Source organism: Gopherus evgoodei, chromosome 1 (assembly GCF_007399415.2).
Source record: "Gopherus evgoodei ecotype Sinaloan lineage chromosome 1, rGopEvg1_v1.p, whole genome shotgun sequence".
NCBI classification, from domain to species: Eukaryota; Metazoa; Chordata; order Testudines; family Testudinidae; genus Gopherus; species Gopherus evgoodei.
The window spans coordinates 227,029,858-227,053,123 of record NC_044322.1 but is presented as its reverse complement, the minus strand read 5'-3'; the positions used below and the strand labels follow the sequence as shown (position 1 = coordinate 227,053,123).

At 41.7% G+C, this 23,266-nt stretch overlaps 1 protein-coding gene across 3 annotated transcripts in view; it reads right to left on the bottom strand.

Moving 5' to 3' along the window:
• The window catches only part of PRMT8 (protein arginine methyltransferase 8), a 110,752-nt gene that overhangs the window by 44,929 nt on the left and 42,557 nt on the right, over positions 1 to 23,266 (bottom strand). For 2 of the 3 annotated variants that reach the window (XM_030538503.1, XM_030538513.1), the window contains exons 2-3: positions 10,639 to 10,824; positions 6,985 to 7,140 (exon numbers count right to left, since the gene is read on the bottom strand). In XM_030538503.1, coding sequence (XP_030394363.1) covers positions 6,985 to 7,140; positions 10,639 to 10,824 — 342 coding nt within the window. The remainder of the gene's footprint in view (positions 1 to 6,984; positions 7,141 to 10,638; positions 10,825 to 23,266) is intronic. The other variant, XM_030538521.1, reaches the window with a different exon arrangement.

The window sequence follows — 23,266 nt, the reverse complement described above, 5'->3', positions numbered from 1 at the left end:
ACAAAGAGAAAGCACATAGCTCGCATCTCCCTTGACACACTCCCGCTCCCCGTTTGAGAACCGTTGATCTAGGACCATGAAATTTCATTGTCTCTCAACTGCCAGCCAATCCCATAGAACAATGGTCTCTCTGCAGGGGGTGTTCCTTGTTTTCCTGTCCCAGTGTCCCCTAAGGAGTGAAACTAGAAGCCAGATTGCCCACAGCTAGGTGGAACTCTGGGGGAACACGTGTAAGCAACTGGGGGCATGGGAGATCTGTGGCACTGGTTTCAGGGATCAGAGAGGCTGGACTGCGGAGTCCCATGTCCCAAGGAAGGACTAAGACAAGAGATCTGTGCATGAGAATGTGCCCTACAGACCAGAGTTAAAAATAGCCACTAGACTACCCAGGCTCGGGGGCTTTGAAGCACATGCGACAAAGCTGCTGGATCCACTTACAACAGACTAATGACCATCAAGAGGGTGACTGGGCCAAGTTGTAATAGATCATAACTTTTTTTGATGTCATAAATACTTTAGCTTACAAAGTTTTTAAGTGCTATGAGAAAGTTTTTCCTGCAGAGTTTATACATTCTTCAACTCACTCCTGTAGAGCTGTTAAGTTCTGCAAAAGAAAGGCTGATGCTTTTCTCCAGCAGAGTTCAAAACTCTGCTGACACTTCCAGCCCCAGCATATTTCTCTGAAACTGTTGGTTATCTAACTGAATTGATTATTTAAATAAATTTTAATGGCCCTTATTACTTGCAGATAATTAGCTAAGAAATACTACAGTATAAAAATGAGAGAGTAAACTAATTAACCAAAATGCTATATTTGGAATAATAGATTCCTTTGGGTTGAAAAAAACCTTGAACGAGGTCACCTAATCCATCCTCCAGCATTATTATGGCAGTATTTAATTATCCATTACCATCTCTCTAGGCAGCTTAATCTTCTGACTGAGCTATTCTGAGAGTTATAATAATTTTCTAGATATTTTACATAATTTTCACATGCTGCAACTTCAAGGGATACTGCCAACTTAAAATTCACATTTGTGGCAGAAAAAGTATACCTACTGTTAGAATTAGCACCTAAAACAACTGTAACTGAAAGAGACCAATCTGTTAGTGTGTCTATTTGAGAGCACTTTTTGATTATGGTTGGTTTAACAGCTTCCTCTGTATCATGAGTCATTTAGTCAGTTTCTCCTTCATTTATGTGGGTGTTTCACCCATAAAAAGGAGAAAGAAACATTTTCTTGAAATAGGAACTTGCAGTCATAAAAGCACAAAAATTTACAGGGGGACTCAAGGGTCGGTATTGTACTTAAAATGACTTTTAACTTCTTTTGTTTTTAAACTGACTAGATTTAAAGTTGAAGGTGTCCTTGTTTCTTCGTCACTGGACTAATAGGAATTACTGATCCTTGTCTTCTTTTAAATTCTCTTTTCTCATGTTTATAGATAGATAACTTTCATCTCCATCATATTTTCACCAGACTGCACATGCTCAGTTCTCTCCAGTTTTTCTCATAAGTCTTACTTTAAGTCTTTTAATAGGCATGAAATGAGGGGTTAAGAGTCATGGCTTCTGTCTCCAGCTTGGCCATTAACTCTGCCTGACCGTACGTATGTCATTTAACCTCTCTATGCCTCAGTTCCTTTGCCTGGAAAATGGGGATCATGACAGTTATCCATGTTTGTAAAAGTGCTTTAATATCTGTAGAAAACTGTATGTTTTTCCCTCTGAAGTCTACTAATTTGTGTCTCTTTTTTAAAATGTGCACACAAAACTATGCAGTAAACTGATCGATCCCTAAGCATTGCTGGGAAGTGCACAATAATAACCTTGCTGGATTTATGCCATTCTTATTATTAAAACCCAAAATAAACATATGCTTTTTTTGTAGTAGCACCAGATTGCTGACAAGAATTCAATTTATATCCCACTAGAGTTGCTTTAACTGTAGGACTGCTGCCTAGCCAATGTCCCTCCATTTAAAATGTGTGCATTTAACTATTTCTTCCTCCAGGAACCACTTTACATTTGCCTTTATTGAATTGCCTTGATGGATTTTTCAATCCATGTCACCAGCACACTTACGATTATTGTTATATTATATAGTGGTAGCACCTAAACATGTTCCAGTTCCTGTAGCTAACTTGGCAATGTTACCTCAATATTTGGAGTAAATACTGAGGCACAAGTGGAAAGTTTTAAAGTGCAACCGCTATACCTATCAAACTGTCTGGGATTCTGTCCAAACTTTGTGTCACCTGCTGGTGTGATTAGTGCAATCTTTTCTTTATCCTCCAAGTTGTAAATCCAAACATTGAGTAGTGCTATACCTTGAACAAACCCCTTGGGAAACCACATGCAATATATCCTCCAAATTTGACATCAAAGCATCTGTAATGCTGTGTGTAATCCTCATTGCTCTAACTTTAGGAATGTCATATGGAAGTCTCTAAAATGCCCCACTAGAGATACTATGTCCAATGAATTTCTTTTAATCACTAAAGGCTGACTTATGGTTGGCCCTTTGAAATTCCATGGGGTAGGATGGAGGGATTGCATGGAGCCTCCCCTTTTTGTGTAGCCCATGTAAAGGCCAATCATAATTGCACTGTGTGCACTCGAGAACACTACGACTGCTCCCTGCGAGCACCCTTGTGTGCAGAAACCACCCCAAAAGGAAGAGCTGGTAGAGTCATGGCCTTACCCCCATCTTTTGCCCTTGGTCCTGCAGCAGGACAGGCATGTAGAAGGGAACAATGAAGGGCTGTAACAGGCACACCTCAGAGAGCCTAGGGAAGAATTCTGCTTCCTTGAAGTGGAATGTCTTTCCTAGCTTCATTAAGGCATGCCTTCCTTTGCTATGGGTGGTTTGCACAGTCCAGCCCTGCCACAGTAATCTTAGCAAAGAAAGGGTCCAATTTCACCACCCTTACTTACATTTCTCTATGTCTTATGTTTTAATTTGACTTCTAATTCCTTGTGTTTATTCATGATACCTCTTAAATTGGGTACAGAGATATCTACACATTTAGAGGTTGCTCCCAGCCTTTTTAACCGGAGCTGTGCAGAGTTCCTTTTCATGAAGAACTTTGAGATTTTTTAAATTTAGGGTCATTTCAGCTAGGAATAAAAATCAAAAGATTCAAAATTCTTCACACTGTAAAGTTCTGGGGAAAAAATTGTTTTGGGTCAATCCAAATATTTTGTTTCAATTTCAACTTTTAAGAAATGGTATCATATTATAATATATAATGCAAAATAAAAATGTCTAAACAAAGAGTAATTCAAAACAAAAAACTGAAATGTTTCATTCCAGAAATATCAAAATGGAGCACTTTGACATTGTTGGGACTTTTTCCCCCAGATTTCTTCTAAAACTAAATTCCAGCCAAATCAACCCAATTTTCTAAGTATTTTGATTAGACATAATTTCAGCTTCTGATGGAATATGGTCCCATTTAAGTTTCTACAACCAATCTTAATTCTAACTCCATCTGTCTCTTCCCCGCTCTGCCTTTGATTTCCTTCTCAAATGTGAATTTGATCCCCTAAACCTCTCCTCTTGTTACTATGGATTCCCCTGATACACTGATCATCAATTTGCATAGCCAGGTTTTAGCCCCTCACTGTGTCCATACCACTTCCTTTTTAAAACGTCCCACTCTTGCTAGCCTAGAACACAGGAGACTATGTGCTTCGCTTGATGTTACAATGGAGCCTGTGTGATATCTATGGTTCCTGAACTTTACACACTTGCTTTCAAAGACCTTGGCAAGAAAACCAACGATTCTAACTGCACCATTGCACCCAGGAAACTGATACCTGTGTCATTTGTCCAAGAAGAGAGGTAGCATATACCCTCATGCTGAAGAGTTAGAAGCATTCATTATGTTAACTTGCTGTTGCCCTATAATGTTTTCCATATCATGTGTTTATCTCTAATTTAATTAATACCCAATTAAACTAATGTCAGCCATATGTCTTCATGTCCTAATGGATCAATTCATAATTGCCTTTGCTCCCGGTTTGGCTAAAAACACCATAGAATGCGGATAGTTTTGCTGCAGAAGATGATTCACGTTTTGCACACCTGCAAAACTGGAGCTGGTCTCAGGTTTCAAGGGCTAAGCAAGAACTGCAGCAGCTCATCACTAGCCCACTCCGGCTAGGAACAGGCCACACTCCTGCTCCCTTCCCTATGTTCTTACACCAAGCAAGCTCCTTCTCCACCTCTGTACTCATTTCCCTGGTCACACTGACCCTCCTTCGCTTGTTTGAAATTCATGGATACTACAAGAAGGTCACTGACGAAGAAGGCAGTGAGAAAAGAATACATTCAAGACCTTGAACTGAGAGACAAGAGGAGAACTAGGTAAGTGAACTGGGACTTGGATGAGAGGAGAAGAGGATGAGAGAACAGTTAGAAATAAGAGAGTGTTGTTAGTGACTCTCTGGCTCGTAAGTTAGGCGTGTACATGGCTGACAGTAAGAAGTCAGCATTTACCAATAATTCCCACATGGGCTATCTGAGGCACCACAGTTATTTCCTATTTTATATCTAGAGAAAAAAGCCCTGTGTGATAACTCTTTGAAAATGTTGCACTAAGGCCCAGGGTGTTTGAGGCCAGGGCCGGCTCTAGCAAATTCGGCGCCCCACGCACGGTGGCATACCGCGGGGGGCGCTCTGCCGCTCGCTGGTCCCACGGCTCCGGTGGACCTCCTGCAGGCATTTCTGCAGAGGGTCCGATGGTCCCGCGCTTTGGTGGAGCTGCCGCAGGCGTGTCTGCAGGAGGTCTACCGAAGCCGCGGGACCAGCAGACCCTCCGCAGAAATGCCTGCGGGAGGTCCACCGGAGCCGCCTGCCACCCTCCTGGCAACCAGCAGAGCGCCCCCCATGGTGTGCCACCCCAAGCATGTGCTTGGCGCGCTGTGGCCTGAACCCGGCTCTGTTTGAGGCTCTTCACCACCACATAGGTAGCACAGAGTTCAATTCTGTTCTGAAAAGTGGCCATAAAAACAGCATTGCCTGGTGCTCCATCTTTATTGTCACTGAGGCTTCAGGTCAAATGTGCTCAGTTTACAGGCAAAAATATGTGCTTGCCAACTGCCAGTCCTGCATATTCAGTCTAGGCTCTAAAGCTAACATTTTCAATAGAGGCTTCGAATTTGGCGGTATCCATTTTGCACTGCCCAACCTGACACATCTGGTGCCCCAGATTGGGCACCCAAAAATTGTGGCATCCAAAATCTAAGGCCACTTTTGAAAACTTGGGCCTAAGAGTCAAGCTGAGTTCTTTGCATTTCATACTTCATCAGCAAGGCTACATTTTAGTCACAGGTATTTTTAGTAAAGGTCATGGACAGGCCATGGGCAGTAAACAAAAATTCACTGCCCGGGACCTGTCCATGACTTTTACTGTATCCCTGACTAAAACTTGGGGTGGGGCGGCTCAGGGGGGCATCCCAGGGGGTGCCATGGGGGCTGAGAGGATGTGGGCTGGGGGGCGCAGAGGGTACTTGAGGGAGGTGTGGCCTGGCTGGGGGCACCATGGGTGTTGGGGAGCGTGGTGGTGGGGCCATCGCAGATGTAGTGGGGGGGCACTGCGGGTGCTGGTGGGAGGAGGTTGGCAGGACCCGGGCGGGTTCCCTACCCAGCTCCCAGGAAGCGGCGACCTCCAGCTCCTACCTCCACATGCTGCCTCCACTCCGCCCCAAACCCTGGTTCCGCAGCTCCCACTGGCTGAAAACTGCAGCCAACGGGAGCTGCAGGCGGAGGCAGCACATGGAGCTAGGAGCTGAGGGAGGGGAGTTCCTTTTGCCCTTCCAGGGAGACCCCACTCCAGGTAAGCACCACCCTACACCCCAATCCTCAGCCCTGAGCCCCCCACCCACCCAAACTCCTGCTGCTTGGGGTTAGGGGGGCCCGAGCATGTCCCAGCAGCAGCCAGTATGACTGGCACAAGGGCTGCCCGAGCTGCTCAGGCGGTTCCCGAGCCAGGCAGACAGGCTGCTGCAGAAGTCACGGAGGTCACAGAAAGTCATGGAATCTGTGACCTCTGTGACAAACATAGAGCTTTATTCATCAGTAATAGTACAGATCCTTCACTTAGGCCCTGAATTAAATCTGTCTGGGCAACCCTTTTGTCTTCATTTCACAGCTGTAACTAATTGGAACTTAGAAAACAATTTTGTCAATGGAGGAATAAAAGAAGGAATAAAATCCAGCTCACTCTCTGAGCTGTTTTGACTCTGCAGGGCAAACAGGAGTGAAAAACAATAAGAACTTTTATCAATCACTTCGAAGTCACCAGAAATAACTCTGAATACAGAAAAGGAGCAAACCTGTTGAGTAAGAAGATACAACTTCTACATAATCACTTCTCAGAGTAGAACTGCACTTTAGTGTTCCCTACGTACAGTACATTTAAAGTAATCATTCCCTGCCTTTTCTGAGAAGTGGAATAAGGGATATGGAAAGGCTACAGATGCTTTCTGTTTCAGGTCCTTTAGTTGTTATGCACAGGGAGACTAGACTGGAGGAATTTGTTTCTGGTGCTTTGAAGATCCCAAGAACATAAGAAAAAGCAGAAAAGCAGCACACTCCCTATCCACTTTTCCAAGAGGAGCAAACGCCTTTAATGTTTGCACAAAAAAGAGACTGCTTTTTTTTTTTTTTTTTTTTTACACTAGGATCAGTGCAGGCCACACACATAACAATCACAAGGAAACACGAAACAGCTAAAAGAGGGATCCCTTCGCTCTTTTGAAAGGATGTCATCAGACAGATCCTTAGCTGGTGCAAATCGGCATAGCTCCACTGAATCAATGGAGCACCACCCATTTATGCCAACTGAGGATCTGGCGCACAGTGTAAGGCTGTAGCTCAAAACAAGACATGGAAACACATGAAAAAATAAAAGAAAACCTACTTCTTCCCCTCTCTCCTTCTCCAAAATAAAGTCATTAGGAAAAATTCTTCTTACCCCGTACACCTTCTTGGCTCCTGCCTTGGCAGCAAACATTGAGAGGATTCCTGTGCCACTTCCAACATCCAATACAATCTTATCCTTAAAAACATGTTTATTGTGATACATGGAGTTTCTATATGTTAATGTGCGCACTTCATCCTTTAACATTTCCTGTGTTGAAAGAAGGCATCACATGTTTACTCATGGGGTAGGATTCATTGCATCATTAAAATTCAACATATTCACCAGCTGAAAAGTTTTTCAGGTTGTTTGGGACACAACCAGGATTCATTACAGATCAAGACAACTTTAAAATGCAAACCCCGAAGAACCTGAAATAGTAAGAACCAGCATTGTCTCATTTGTCTACTCTTATTTCCCTCAAATATTATTTTATCATTAAAAATGGTGACCAGAAATTATAGTCAATTCACAGTACTGCTGTGGGAGTAGGCAAAAATGGTGCAAACTTCCTCACTCTCCTCTCCTGTGGGCTTTTTTTTGAGACCACCACAAAGAATGAACATTGCAGTGGTTCTGGCAGTCTTTATAATACAGACACCTCCACAAGGAACTGGACTTACACTAATTCCAATAGGTTTCACATAGGTCACCACACTGTAGAACGTAATGACTGTTACTACTCACCTGGATATGAACTGGCGAAATAAGATAATTTTTTTTCACATCATAGTGTGTTTCCCCAATAGGTGGGGTAGTTATTATTATTCCTCTTTTACAAGTTGGGGGTGAGGACTGGAGCGCAGAGAGATTGAGGACTAAATATTCTATTGTCCAATAATTATGAGAGCTCATCTTGAGATTCCTAGGTGTCTTTACTTGGGCACCCAAAAACGGAGGAACTCAAGTTGAGTAGACACTTGTGAACATGTCAGCTCAACAGACTTGCCCAAAGTTTCACAGCTAATAGTTTCAGACCTAGGAATAGCACCCAAGGGTATGTCCACACTTCCAGCCAGATCGGCGGGTAACGATCGATCTATCGGGGATCAATTTATCACGTATCGTCTAGACACGATAAATCAATCCCCGAGCGCTCTGCTGTCAACTCCGGAGCTCCACCAGGGCAAGAGGCAGAAGTGGAGTCAACAGGGGAGCTGTGGCTGTTGATCCCGCACCGTGAGGACGGGAGGTAAGTTGATCTAAGATATGTCAACTTCAGCTACGCTATTCTCATAGCTGAAGTTGCGTATTATAGACCGATCAGGGGGATGGGGGGCAGTGTAGACCAGGCTCCAGTTTAGACCAGGCCCAAGTCTCCTGACTCACATTTTACTCTCCTATTCCCTGGAGCTCACTGCCTCACTACCAGAAGGATCTTAGTCCAGTTTCTAGTGGGTATGTGTGCAGTATCTAGAGGTTAACTCTTGATCAGTCCCTTTAGGCATTCAATTCCTTCTTCTGAAGTTGCCACTGATAGGGGTCAATTCCTTTCTCACACCAATTGTACATAGGTGTAACTCTATTCACATCAGTGGAGTTAATCCTCATTTGCACTAGTGTGAGGAAAATCAAACAAAATGGGGAAATATTTTCAAAAACACAAATGATTTAGGCATCTAAATTCCATTTTCAAAAGTGGCTTAGGCACTAAGGAGCTACTCAGGTGCTTGTGAAAATGTTATCTATTATGTCTAAAAGGCAATAACTTTGATTACTCCTGCTGTCCTCTGAATAATTTTAGGCAGTAGGATGAATGCATATTGAATGCCAAGATATATGAAAGTCCCAATGCCTAGCAGATGGAAGCACTGTTGCACAAGATTACTATACATTGATTGCTTGTCTGTCTGTCTGGGTGGGTTACTTTTAAGGGGACTGGTTATATTCATAACTGTTGACATGTAAGGGGACATTTTCTCATGGAGTGTGGCTTGATATAACGTACTGAAAGGGTAGAGAGGGGAGTCTGATTCCACTTAGCATGAAGTAGGAGCTGCTGTGGCAGTATTAAGCCTGGTCCAATCCCCATGTTGCTTGTTTCTCACTACTGATCTGACACATTATGGCACCATTTAATGTTTCCTGAGCATTTGCTTTTAGGGCCTGATTTTCAAAAAACAAAATACATTTTATGAATGCAAAATTTGACCTTAGGGATGAGATTTTCACAGCTGCCTAGGGGATTTGCAAGCCCAACTGTCATTAATTGGAATAGGAATACAATGTCTAAATCCATTTGGTGGCTTTGAAAATCTCAGCCTAAGTATGGATTTAGCAGCTTAGCTTTAGGCACCCAGATTTGAAATATGTTCCTGTAACTCTTTATAGACAGAGAGGATGACACATCCTTTGCTCCAAGCTGCTTGCAAGCCAAGGCCCAGAACATTTCCTCCATATTTTTGCATGCAAAGGATGCTATTAAACTACTCAATAACTGTCAGAAGAGGGAGGCAGTTGCACTGAAGTGATAGCAACCTTCTCCCTCCCTTCCTGTGGAGAATCTCTTTTGTGTGAATTATGCATATTTGTTGCTTTGTGGATTTCAAAGGTAGAGAGGTTGTTAGGCAGGGAGGGGCTGCTGTCTCAGTGACCCTATACCAAACTTGTTCAATTTATTTACAAACATAAAAATATTTTTCTAACTACTACTGAAACTCACCCTGGGATCTGAGAGACAAGCTGGGCTCTTTCTGTCTCATGGATCACCACTAGTATTAACATTTCTGCTGTTCTAATATAACCCTTAGGTACAACTGTACAATTCCATTGTTCTCACATCATGTTATGCCTTCTTCAATACCTTTTTGGTCTCCCTCTCCCACAGCTGTCTCTGCGTCTTCTTCCATAATGCCCCCTGTGTGTTGAGTGCCCTTCCAAAATCTATTTGTCAAGCTTCCATCCTGACCTCATTCAAATCACTATTAAAAGCTGCAGCATCTCCTATAAAATGCGTAAAACCCTCTGAACATGGCACAGAAAAAGATGTAACTAAGAACAGGAAAATTCCAAACAGCAACAAGATCCAATAGCCAAACAAAATACACAAGTGGCGGAAAAAAACTCCCCCACAATGAAAAATCCCAACAAAACACAAATCAAAATAAAGGAAACAAATCCTAGTTAGCCATAGCTGAAAGGATGCCACAGACTTTGATGACCTCACTGTAATTACTGCATGGGCATTAAAGATTCCACGATGTATCTTCTAAATGACAGATTTCTCTGGAGTCCTTACCAAATTTTCCCTTAGATAAATGCTTGTATCTCCCATTGAAATCAATAGGAGCTTGGCATGCATGTCTGAAGGGAGAATATGGCTCACTGTGTACTGTATGCAGCATCTGTGTTACTAAATTGGTATGTCCTTTCCATGGGGGTAGACCATTCTGCAAACCTTATAGTCATGATAAGTACCAGTTACTTAAAGGTGAAATTCCCCACTGTGCAGAGAGCCGGCACAAGTTCCATGCACCCTTGGCAGCTTCTTTTGAGAATTTAAATGATACATAGGCCTTGAAGTGTCCCTCTGCCCAGGGGTGGAGTTCATCATCAGCACTTAATCAGAGGAACCATTGCCATGAGTAAAGATTGCAGAATCAGGTCTTTGGCAAATTGGTGCATCCAGTAGGAGGGGGGGAAATCAACCATGAAATCACTGAAAACATGTTGCCCTTCCATACTTTTACCAAGAAAAGAAAGCCTTACCTCGTGGATTCCAAAGTGAGCATAGGAATCAAAATAGTAATCCCTGGATGTCATTTCTTCTGGATTCAGGAGTTTTGCCATCTTGCCTCGGCCTGGGCAGCTCGGTTGCAAAGGTACATGAATGACTGATTGAACAGGCTTCGGAATGACAATAGGCTGAGGAGGCTGGGAGGGGCCACTACAGACCTAGAAAGATGTGAAATATTATTGCAATGGTCATTAGTCACAGAACATTGCTCTGCATGTTCACTACCGTCTGTGTCTTACCAGCGATACTATTATTATTACAGTAAGTTAGCTACAACGCAGGGGTGGCTGTCATAACATTTTCTCCCAGATCTGGACCTTAGCGTCCAAAATATGGGTGTTAGCATGAAAACCTCCAAGCTTAGTTACCAGCTTGGACCTGGTAAAGCTGCCACCAGCCAGGAATTATACAGTGCCTAGTTCACTGTGGTCTCCCCAAAACCTTCCCTGGGGGCCCCCCAGACTCAGATGCCTTGAGTCCTACAACAAAGGGAAATAACCCCCTCCTCTTGTTTCCTGGTTACTTCCTCCCAGGCTCCCCTCCCTGGACGACCCTAGGAGATTCCCTGCTTCCAGTCCTGGAAACACAAGTACCGAGAGAGCTAATCTCTCTCCCGCCCTCACCCAGAGGGTATGCAAAGTCAGGCTTAGTAAATCTAACACAAAGAGATTTTCCCCCTGACTTCTTCCTCCCACCAATTCCCTGGTGAGCTGCAGACTCAGTTCCCTGGAGTCCCCACTAAAGAAAAACTCCAACAGGTCTTAAAAAGAAAGCTTTATATAAAAAGAGTGAAAAAGGACATAATATATAGTCTCTGTATCAAGGTGGCAATATACAGGGTCAATTGCTTAAAAGAAAAATGAATAAACAGCATTATCCAAAAAGAATACAATTTAAAACCTTCCAGCAACTACACACATGTAAATACAAAATAAAACAATATAAACCTATCTTTGTACTTACAACTTGGAAACAGAAGATCAGAAAGCCAGGAGATAGAAAAATCACTCTCAGAGCCGAGAGGACACCGACACAAGACAAAGAACAAAGAACTCACACCCCAAAACTTCCCTCCACCCAGATTTGAAAAAGTCTTGTTTCCTGATTGGTCCTCTGGTCAGGTGTTTCAGGTTACTCCTTTCCAGGTGAAAGAGACATTAACCCTTAGCTATCTGTTTATGACAGTGGCATGGTCCAATGAATGGAATGTAAGGATGGGAGCCAGGAACAGCTGCTTTTTAATCCTCTTTAATTTACTTGCTGTGCGGATGTTGGAAAATTTCCTTGCCTGATTCTCCATTGCCCTGAATCTTGTGTCGTCATTTACAACAATGCAAAGAGAGTGAAAAATGGGTATAAAATGCTAACACTGTATGAGTGGAGAACTTTGGTGCATTCTTATGTTCACCACCTTTGCACTTATGTCAATGACTATACAAAGTGCAAGTCAATGGAGATTTGGGCCTTCTCTTTTAGCTTTTTCCTCTGGAAGACTGTGGCAACAATCTTTACCATCCTACCTCACAATATGTAAATTTTGGTAAACAAAAAAGGTCCCTGTACAGAAGAGCTCATAGTCAAAGGACCATCCTACAAGACACTGAACACCTCCTGCAAGGAACTGAGAGTTCTCTCTTCATCTGAAAGTCCCTCAACGCTCAAAGAAACAGCTGCCGGGGGCTGAGCAGGATATGTTACCCCTAACTTTTATTCTTCTGATGCTGATGGCATGCTCAGCATGGATATAAGACTCATGTTTCTCCACTCCCCCACAATTCTCTGTGTAATTGCACCTCTTTCAGCACAATTTCAGTAGGGACCTGAGGGCACACATCACTTCACAGGATCAGACTTGATAGCTACAATGAGTAGAAAGGATGTATGAACACAATACAGAACACAGAATGTTGTATTAACATTATATCTGGAAAAAGTCACGGATGATGTGGGTTCTTAAATATATCTCCATCTTTAATTCTAGCATGAAGCAAAATTCTGAACAGCGAGAAATATTACGAGAGGCATCAAAATCTCAGAGAAATGTGAAAGTTGCCCTACCATTTATGGATCATCACCATTAATTTATTTGTACAGAAAGCCATGGAAATTCCTCCACCTAAAATATTCCATCCTTATTCTACTTGTTCTCAGGTTTAAAATTCACTAATTCCCCAGCCATGACTTCATTTGGTGCAACTTCTGCTAGATATTTATTCTGAGGTTTGAATTATCATTTGCAGTTTAGTGTTGCAAGAGATCAGTCACTTGTACTGTCTCTGAATAGCACCAATTAGCCTAGTTTAACTTACTTTGATTAAAAAAATGACTTTAACCTTTCTTTCCTGGCTCATGTATAATTTTAAACATGTCTCCTGTTGATGGTTTCTTTGGTCCATCTGTGTAAAATGAATAGTAATAACTTACATTCCTGCAATGCCTTTCATCCTGAAGGATCTAAAAACACTTTCATCATAGAAGCTGGAGATGGAAAAGACCTAGCTCACCCAGTACATCTCCCAGCCACTGCAGGATTGTTCCCTATTATTGGTTTGTTTTAATAGTCCCATGCAATGGCGTTTCAGCTACTTCTCTAGGGAGACTATTCCACATCTCATTTCATTAAGACTTTTTCATAATAGTTATCTACATTTTTCTCCTCGTAATTTCATCCCATTACTCCTAATTATACCATCATGTAATACCCTAAACAATTCCTTTCCCTCCTTGGTGTTGCACCTATCAAATGTTTGCAGACTGTAATCATTTCCCTCTACCCATTTTGCTTCCTAAATCAAGTTATCTAGACCCAAGTTCATTTTGTCGCTATTCTTTGCACTTTCTCCACTTAGTTACTGTCTTTGAGATAGTGAGATGCTCAATGCAATAGTCTATGGGCAGTTGCACAAGAGCCATATATGGTAAAGGAAAGAGAATCTATCACCTTTTTGTTCAATTATGCCATGCCTTTTGTATGTGAAACCTATAGGGACACTGGCCTTTTTTATGGTCATAGTGTAAATTCATGTTTAATTTGCTGTCAGCTGGAGATGCTTCTCTATAAGGAGCCAATATGGCCTTATGGTTAAGGCACTTAGCATAGCTCTCAGGAGATCTAGATTCAATTCCTAAGTTTATCTCCAACTTCCTATGTGAGCTTGGGCAGGTCATTTAGGGTTTGTCTATATTAGGGTATGAGGTCAAGGTTTACTAACCACAAACTTTTTCCATAATGTAGACACAGAAAGGAGGGAACCTCAGTGTTTCTGGTTGGAGGGAGCTGGTCTTACCCCAGCTGGTTCCTCTCTTTGCAAAGGAAATGACAGAGCACTGACATTCTCTGCAATCTTTCACAGAGCAGCCACTATATTTTTCCTTTAAATGCTGCAGCTGGTTTTTGGCAAAGGCCTGTATATCCAGACAGTGCCAAGTTAATAACTGTTATCATACTATTAAGACTGCATTATTTCTGAAAAATTGCACTTTGCATTACTAGTACATTGGAGATTTTCCAGATGAAAGAGATAAATATTGAAGCACCTGGAGTAAGCACTGTAATCACTTCTGTAGATGATACTGTAGTACATGGCTATGAGTTGGAGAAGAAGAATAGTTTTGTGACTGGAACTCAGGAGACGTGTTCTGTTCCTAGGTCTGCCATAGACACTGTGACTGATCTTAATCAAGTCAGCTAATTTCTCCGTGCCTCAGTTATCCATCTGTCAAATGGGGAGAGTAATAATTCCCTACCTCAGAGGATGTTGTGAAAACAAATTCATTGATGTATGTGAGGCACTCAGATACTATGACAATGAACACCATAGGAAAGCCAGCGAATGCTGCCAGAACACTGGAAAACAAGGAAGAGGAATATGTTGAAAGAATGTCTATTGTCTTAGAAACAATAAAGTCTGCAAGTCTGAAGCTCAGCGAAGAGAAGTGCTTGCTGAAGCAGAAACAGCTAGACTTCTTTGGACATGTTAGAAATGCTCAAGATGAAAGCCAAGCTCCAGAGAAAAGCCATTAAGGAAAGGCAGCTTCCTGAATCTATTCTAGAACTGAAAAGAAGCCTAGGTTTGATTTACTAGCTTAGCAGATGTATATCTGACCTGTCAGAAACAATACATCCTTTGAATAACTTCTGAGAAGGGCAAGCACCTGGATTGGAGCAAGCACCAGAGCAGGCATTCTACAGAGTCTAACAGCTCCTATCTAAAGCCCCAATACTTACTTCCTATGTTGCCAGTAAGCCCAACCATTATAGGTATGGATGCCACTGATTATTAATTAAGGGGACTATTACTGCAAGATCTTAACAGTCTACTGAAACCAGTCGCATACTGCTCCAGAACACTGATTAATTCGAAGACCTATTGACATCCAAAATAATAGGGTAAAAAGCTACCCCGTGAGTCATCCATCAATGTGCCCAGAAATTCTGCCCACCTGCAGAGGAAACTGTTGTTTGGAGACACCTGACGATGACCTACAACCAGGCTTTCCAGTGTTTGGGGTTTAAGTTTAGAAGAAAGGGTGAAACAAGTTGGTCCTGTCACTTCTTTGGCAACACTGTTAAAGAAAACACTAGGTAAGATATATTGAACCTAATACACATGCCCAGGGTCATATTGATCTCCAGATTTGGGGTTGGCAAGGAATTTCCGCCCAGGTCAGATTGGCAGTGACCTTTGGGGTTTCTTCTTCCTTCCCTCTGCAGCACTGGGTATGGATCTCCTGGAAGGATCATCTGTGTATATCTCACCTAATCAATTCCTTACCATTGCAAAGGCCTTGATCACTGGTGGCACCTTCGTCTCCCCTGTTCTCTGTCTGTGGCACTTAACAGTTAAATTTCCTGAGGATTAAAATGCTTTAGTCTAATTAAAGTATCTGGGATCACTATAGAGGTGTGCTGGGATAAACAAACTCCGTATGGGACAATATGGGGTTAACGAGCTAATGTGGGCTCAGGTGGCTCTGCTCCTTTGCACATGTGAAAAATGTTAGTCTTGGAGTGAGGCGCTTAAGAGGAAGAGTCCCTGCTAGTTGATGGCACACCAGGAAGGAGAGCAAGCCTTCAGTGCTCAGCTCCTGAAGAGAGGGCTGACCAAAGGCAGCAGCTCCCCACCCAACAGTATGCTCTCCTTCATGCACCTTTCCTGAGGAAAGGGATGTCCAAATGCTGACACACCTTGAGAGGGAACCATTCCCCACTTTTACCTGTGAACTCAGTTTATTTATGTTAAGTCTCCTTGTTCTTGTTAGTTGACTACCCTGGAAGGGGCAAGACTGTAAAGTGACCTGGCTGGGTCAACTCCTCCTGTGTCTGACGATAAATGCAAAATACTCCTCTTAGGAAGAAACAATCAATTGCACACATATAAAATGGGAAATGATTGCTGAGGAAGTACTGCAGAAAGGGATCTGGGGGGTCATAGCAGATCACAAGATAAATATGAGTCAACGGTGTAACACTGTTACAAAAAAATAAAACATCATTCCGGGATGTATTAGCAGGGTGTTGTAAAAAAGACATGAAAAGTAATTCTTTCGCTCTACTCCACACTGATTAGGCCTCAACTGGAGTATTGTGTTCAGTTCTGGGTGCCACATTTTTAGAAAGATGTGGAAAAACTGGAGAAAGTCCAGAGAAGAGAAACAAAAATGATTAAAGATCTAGAAAACATGGCCTATGAGGGAAGATTGAAAAAATTGTTAAGTCTGGAGAAGAGAAGACATGATAACAGTTTTCAAGTACATAAAAGGTTGTTACAAGAAGGAGGGAGAAAAACTGTTCTCGTTAACCTAGGGCAAGAAACAATGGGCTTAAATTGAAATAAGGGTTGTTGAGACTGGACATTAGGAAAAGCTTCCTAACAGTCAGGGTGGTTTAGCACTGGAATAAATTGCCCAGGGAAGTGGTGGAATCTTCATCACTGGAGATTTTTAAGAGCAGTTTAGACAAACACCTGTGAGGGATGGTCTAGATAATACTTAGTCCTGCCATGAGTGCAAGGGACTGGACTAGACCTCTCGAGGTCCCTTCAGTTCTATGATTCTATAATTCTATCTATGGTCCTCTCTGGCCTTAAACTCTATGAAACTAACATGTCCTTTTCCTTCGTGGTCTCCAGTAGCATGGAGCCTTATGCCTGCAGAGTCCTTTTGAAGCCAGCAGGATTCTTCATGGGCCTAAGGCTCCATCTTAGATCTTGCTGCATAAGTGGGTCCTTACTGAGTATACAAAAGACTTTGGCTGAGATTTGAAAGCCACCTATAGGATGTGGATGCCCAATTCCCATTAATTTTCATACATTAATTTGAATGAAACTTGGGCATTCAAATACCCGAAGCAGCTTTGAAAATCTCAGCTTTTCCATGCACCACCATCTGACTCTGCAGTGAGGCAAGAAGGAGTTGGGGGACAGGAAACATGCAAAACTCTTTTAATTACTTTCAATTTTTAAGAGACTGTGAAGAAAATTGAGGTGTGACAAGAAAAGAAAATTAATTTCCAAGGTTACACAAGTCCTGCTCTTCCCCAGCACAGTGGGGATTATCACTTGGTTTAGCACACAGTCACCATAGCAGATCCTGCAATGCACCTCTCCCTGCAGTGGGGAAATGGGGTGTGACCAGAGGTGGATGGCAAAGCTGGGGCATCCTGGTGAACACTGGCTCCCATGATGGCCTCTTGGGGCCTCATTAGCAGATAGCACAAGTTATGGCAACCTTTAGCTTCTTTGATTTATGTATTGTGGGAACCAGACTGGACCCAGGTTTAGGGGAGTGCAAACCCCTCCTGAGTTTTGTTGAGTGCTCCTTGGCCTGAGCAGAGTACCTCAGCCATTGTCTATACACACTGAATTTTTTCTGTCAGGGATTTATTTCTGTATTTGAAGTGCCCGGGTGCTACAGTAATGTGTGGTATGAAAATCTACACAGATTATAGATATGGAATCTAATCTAGACAGACAGACAATATTCCTTGGATGTAATTATTTAAATGTACCACCTATTTGGCAAAGTTTGTTTGTTTTTTCAAAAAAACCAGGGCCTTGAAAGTCTTGGCCCAAGTGTTTCTTGTCTTTTCTTTTTTGGATTCTTCTTATTGTGTTTAATTTGTAGCCTTTTTTTTCTGTTCTCAAAACTAGGACTAAAGGGCCTGATCCTCAGCTGTAAATCCTCTAATTATTCCAGTTTACACCAGTTGGAGTTCTGGCCCCATACGTTTATTTAAGTTTTGTGAAAAATGCAGATCTACGCAATGTTAACAATTTCTCAGGAGTCAAACCGACTCGGGAGAATAGTTGGGGTACATAGCTGTGAATTACAGGTGCTTGGATGTAGCTTACTACTTTGCCGGACACTTAAGTCACACATTTACCTGACTTTTCTAGCTTGAGTGCCAAACTGTCTGGAGAGTAAGTTTGCACAACATCAGATGAATTTGTTATGGACAGTGATCCACAATTTGTCAAAAAGCAGTCATATCCTTTATGAACAACTGTAACTTTGACTGCATTGTAACCATCTCACATTATTCCCAAGCTAATGGTGAGCCTGAGAGAGCTATGCAAACTGTAAAGCATGCTCTGAAACAAGAGGATCAATTTTTAGCTTTCCTCAGTTATAGAATATAAATGCCACCAAGTATGGCCCAGGCCCAGCACAGCTGAATCTGGGCAGACAGCTGGGGACACCAAATTCCACCCTATGTGGCAAAATCTCAGACAAGCCAAAGCAAAAGATGCATATAAATTTCAATTTGATCAGGGCATGTCTGACATACTGGGATTTAAGGGTGACTAAAATTAGACTCTCAGAAGGGATGGGCAGTGCCTACTATTGTGCAAGATTTGTAGGTTATGCACTGTCAAGACATGCACATTCCACCTTTGCTACACAGGAACTAGAGATAGGACTAGTGTACAAACTCCTTTGCAAAACAGTCCAGATCATCAAGAACAAATGAAGAATGATTCTTCCTCAAGTGTTATGATCAATACCTCCAGAAGAAGAGTGATCAGGAAACCTGAGCATTGTGGAGACCACAGGTCAGATTACATCCACTGTCCAGCCCCTAACATTTGCACAAGGGATGGAGAGGATATAAAGAGCATCTCCCTGGAAATTAAACTTTCATTATTATTATGAGAGCATTCAGATGCACAGCTCAGAAGTGAACAGCTGGTGATTGTAAGGCTACGTACGAAATAACCAGTAGTAGGTGACTGCAAATGAGATGATGTAACATTATAGGCATGCAGCAATTCCCCATATTGTTGGAATTACTGTATCCACCGTACACATAACCACATCATATACCATTTGAAAGTTTATTTTATGTAGGTTTAGAAAAGTTATGATGTAGAGCTGTCGAGTGGTGCTGTAAGCTTCTCAGTGAGGTGAAACAATGGTACCCAAAATGAGAGAGTGTTATATTTTTGCACAGCTCCAGAAACACTACAACATGAGTATGCCTACAGTTCTTACTGTTTAAGTTAATTTCACCATCTTAATGTGGGCAAAGCTACCAAACAACAATGTATTAAAAGATTTGTATTGGTTTTGCATGGGCAAGTATTTTTTTTCTCCCAGAAATGATGGAGCTATTTAGGACATGGCAAAAATGGCCAATTTTAACATTTTGCAGGATACTAACATGAACTGTTTCATATTTCGTATTCTTAATTGTCAAATATCTCACAAGTGATTATAATAGTTTTCTATAATTTTAACTGAAATTTGCTGACCTCATCAGTCTCACACCAAAGGGTGTGCACTAGTAGCAGTAGATTGCGTGTCCATAGTTTTTTACTGCATAGTGGGTAGATATTCCTAATGTAAAACTTCTCCATTTGTAAGTTTTTGTACATGCAATGTAGCACCTAGTCTGCCTGGTAGGAGGTTTTAATTTGGAATTGTGTAACCATGCAGTCCTAGCCTTTGAAATTTTCTAGGAACTAGCTTTTTAATTCAGTCACACTTATGCATGGGTCAGTATTTGGTGTTAGAGATAACACTATTATGACTATGCAAAAGCTATGAGAGAAAGATGTGGCCTAGCAAGTAGTGAAGACAGTTCACAAGCAAGTCCTTGCCTCTGCATTCTAGAGAGATGAAGACCATGTTACAGCTCTTACCAGCCATGTCATCAACAATAAAACAAAGCCATCTGATCCTGAATCACATCATGAGATGCTTATCAACATATCTATTGGTCTGCATGAAGCATCATATGTACAAGAGTCACTACTGAAAATAGTGAAGAACAAATGGAGAGATTTGTTAAAGAGGCATTTGATACTGATGGGACATGTAGCTTCTTCAGTCCAATCAAGAAATTTGGCATCAGAACATTTGATGACATGGCCAAGAAGACCAAATTTAAGTCTGGCAAGGGAGAGACAATAACAGAAGCTATAAGTCCAGAAATTGTTTTCTGCAGAGCCTGGCCCTTAGCAAAATGCAGAGATTATGTTTCAATGGCAACTATTCTTAGTCACCCAATAGGACAATGCCTATGTCCCTCTTCCATACTGATGGAACAATGAGAAGAGGAGACAAAACTGAATTAGGGCATCAGCTAGAAGCTCAGACTGAAAGAATCCATGAGCTAGACCAGTGCTTCTCAAAGTGGTGGTCCGCGGACCGGTGCCAGTCCGTGAGCCAGCGGCTGCTGGTGCGCGGCGAGTTTCCTCATAAGAGCGTTGAATAGGATAATAATATGGCACCGGTCCTTGGCACATTGGAAAAAAAAATTGCCGGTCCCCCACATCAGATAGCTTGAGAAGCACTGAGCTAGGCCATGCAACAAAGAAACCACAGTGTGCTTCAGCGATGCCATGGCTGTTATACAAATGATGACTGGAGATAAATTCCACACATTCAGTGACTTGGCTGCTAAGTACTTGAGGCAGGTACTAAAAGGATTTGACAAAGCTAATTCTATAATCCAAGTCTTTGACAGCTATGACAACAGTAACTCTATGAAAACTGCAGAAGGACACACTGGACAGGATCTAAGGTTGGATGCAAGAAATACCAGGTGATTGGTGAATGCCCTGTGTCTCCATGGGAAAAGTTTCTAAATGTGGCATCCATTTGTAAAATTCCTCTGTGAATTATGTGGTTCACAGTATACCTGAGAGGGTAGGAGCACACCCAACACAAACACTTTTTGCTGGAGGTGAAGTAGCAAAATCCATCACCAATAGACTTTTAATCATTTTTGTTGTTCTCCTCTGGACTTTCTCCAGTTTGTCCACATCTTTCATGAAACGTGGTGCCCAGAAATGGACATAGTACTCCAGTTGAGATCTTATCAGTGCTATGTAGAGTGGAAGAATTACTTCTTGTGTCTTGTTTAAAACACTCCAGATAATCATCCCAGAATGATGTTTGCTTTCTTTTGCAACGTATTACATTGTTAACTCTCATTTAGTTTGTGATCCACTATAACTCCCAGATCCTTTTCTGTGGTACTCCTTCCTAGGCAGTCCTTTCCCATTTTGTATTTGTCCAATTGGTTATTCTTTCCTAAGTGTAGTACTTTTGTATTTGTCCATATTGAATTTCATCCAATTTATTTCAGACTATTTCTCCAGTTTGTCAAGATCATTTTGAATTCTAATCCTTGTCCTCCAAAGTACTTGTAACCCTTCCCACCGTGGTATCATCTGCAGACACTCTCTATGCCATTATCCAAAAGATTTATTAAAGTATTGAATAGAACCAGACTTGGGACAGATCCCTGTGGGATCCCATTCTATATGCCCTTCCCGCTTGACTGAAACCATTGATAACTACTCTCTGAGTACAGTTTTCCAACCACTTGTGCATCCATCTTATAGTAGGTTCATCTAGGTTATATTTCCTTAGTTTGTTTATGAAATGGTCACATGAGACAGTATCAAAAGCCTTACTACAGCTGAGATATATCACATTGACTGCCTCTCCGCTAGCCATGAGGTTTGTTACCCTGTCAAAGAAGGATATTAGTTTGGGTTGACATGATCTGTTATTGACAAATCCATGCAAACTTACATTTCACCTTATCTTCTAGGTGCTTACAAATTGATAATGGAGCAAATAATCTTTCCAGGTACCAAAGATAAGCTGACTGGTCTGTAATCTCCTGTGTTGTCCTTATTCCCTTTCTTATAGCTAAGTATTATATTTTCCCTTTTCCAGTGCTCTGGATCTTTCTGATCCCCCATGAGTTCCCAAAGATAATTGCTTATGGCTCAGAGATCTCCTCTGCCAGTTCCTTAAGTATTCTAGGATGTCAACTGTCAGCTGAAGACATCTAACTTGTCTAAGTAATTCTTAACTCTTAATTCTTTTAGACTCAGGTCCTGCCCCATTTAAACTGATGTTCACTATGTTAGTTGTCCAATTACTGCTAATATTTTTGGTGACAGCTGAAACAAAAGAGGTGTTTAACACTTCAGCCATTGCTATATTTTCTGTTATTTTCTTTCCCTCCTCATTGACTGCTGAACCTACTCTGTTCTTGATCTTCCTCTTGCTTCTATTGTATTTGTAAAATGTTTTCTTGTTAGCCTTTATGTCCTTAGCTGGTTTAATCTTATTTGTGCCTTGGCCTTTCTAATTTTGTCCAAACATGCTTCTGTTGTGGGTTTTTTTAATGTATTCATCCTTCATCATTTGACCTACTTTCCAGCTTTTTTAGGACTCGTTTTTGAGCTTCGGGTCACTCAAGATCTCCTGATTAAGCCAAGGTGGTCTCTTGCCATACTTCCTATCATTCCTATTCATTGGGATAGTTTGCTCTTGTGCCCTTAATAAAATCTCTTTAAAAAACTTCCAGCTCTCCTGAACTCTCTTTTTGTCTAAGACTTACTTCCTATCAAATATTATCTACCAATTCTCTGACTTTGCTAAAGTCTTCCTTCTTCAAGTCCATTGTCTTTATTCTGTTGTTTTCTCTCCTGCCATTCCTGAGAATCATGAACCCTATCATTTCAGGATCACTTTCACACAAGCTGCTTTACACCTTCAAATTCTCAGCCAGTTCCTCCCTATATACAGGAATCAAATCTAGAAAGGCCTCTCCCCTAGTCACTTTCTCCATCTTCTGCAATAAAAAGTTTTCTCCAAGCATTCAAGAATTTGTTGGATAATCTGTGCCCTGCAGTACTACATCCTCAGCATCGTATCCACTCGTTATACTCCACACCTGAACACAGCCATCATATGAACAACATAGCCTCCTATCTCAGTGTCTGTATGTTGACCCATTAACTTTTTACCCCCAATAGGGGCGATTGCAGATTATGTATTCCTTACACCACCTGATCTTAAACCGAATTTTGCACCTCTTCGATAATCTGTATGCTATTCCCTGATCACCAGAAACTTCTACACCTAAACTCTGTACCATACACTTTTTTTTAAACATCATCTTAATAAAATCTTGACATTTTCTCTCCTCAAAACTCTCCTTTGCCATGATAACTACATGAAACTTGACAATGGCTAGGCTGATAGCCATGCATTGTCTCATTGTTTCCCTTCTACAGCCCCATCCATCTGTATCGATCTGATATCTCTTGTCTTATACTTAGATTGTTATCT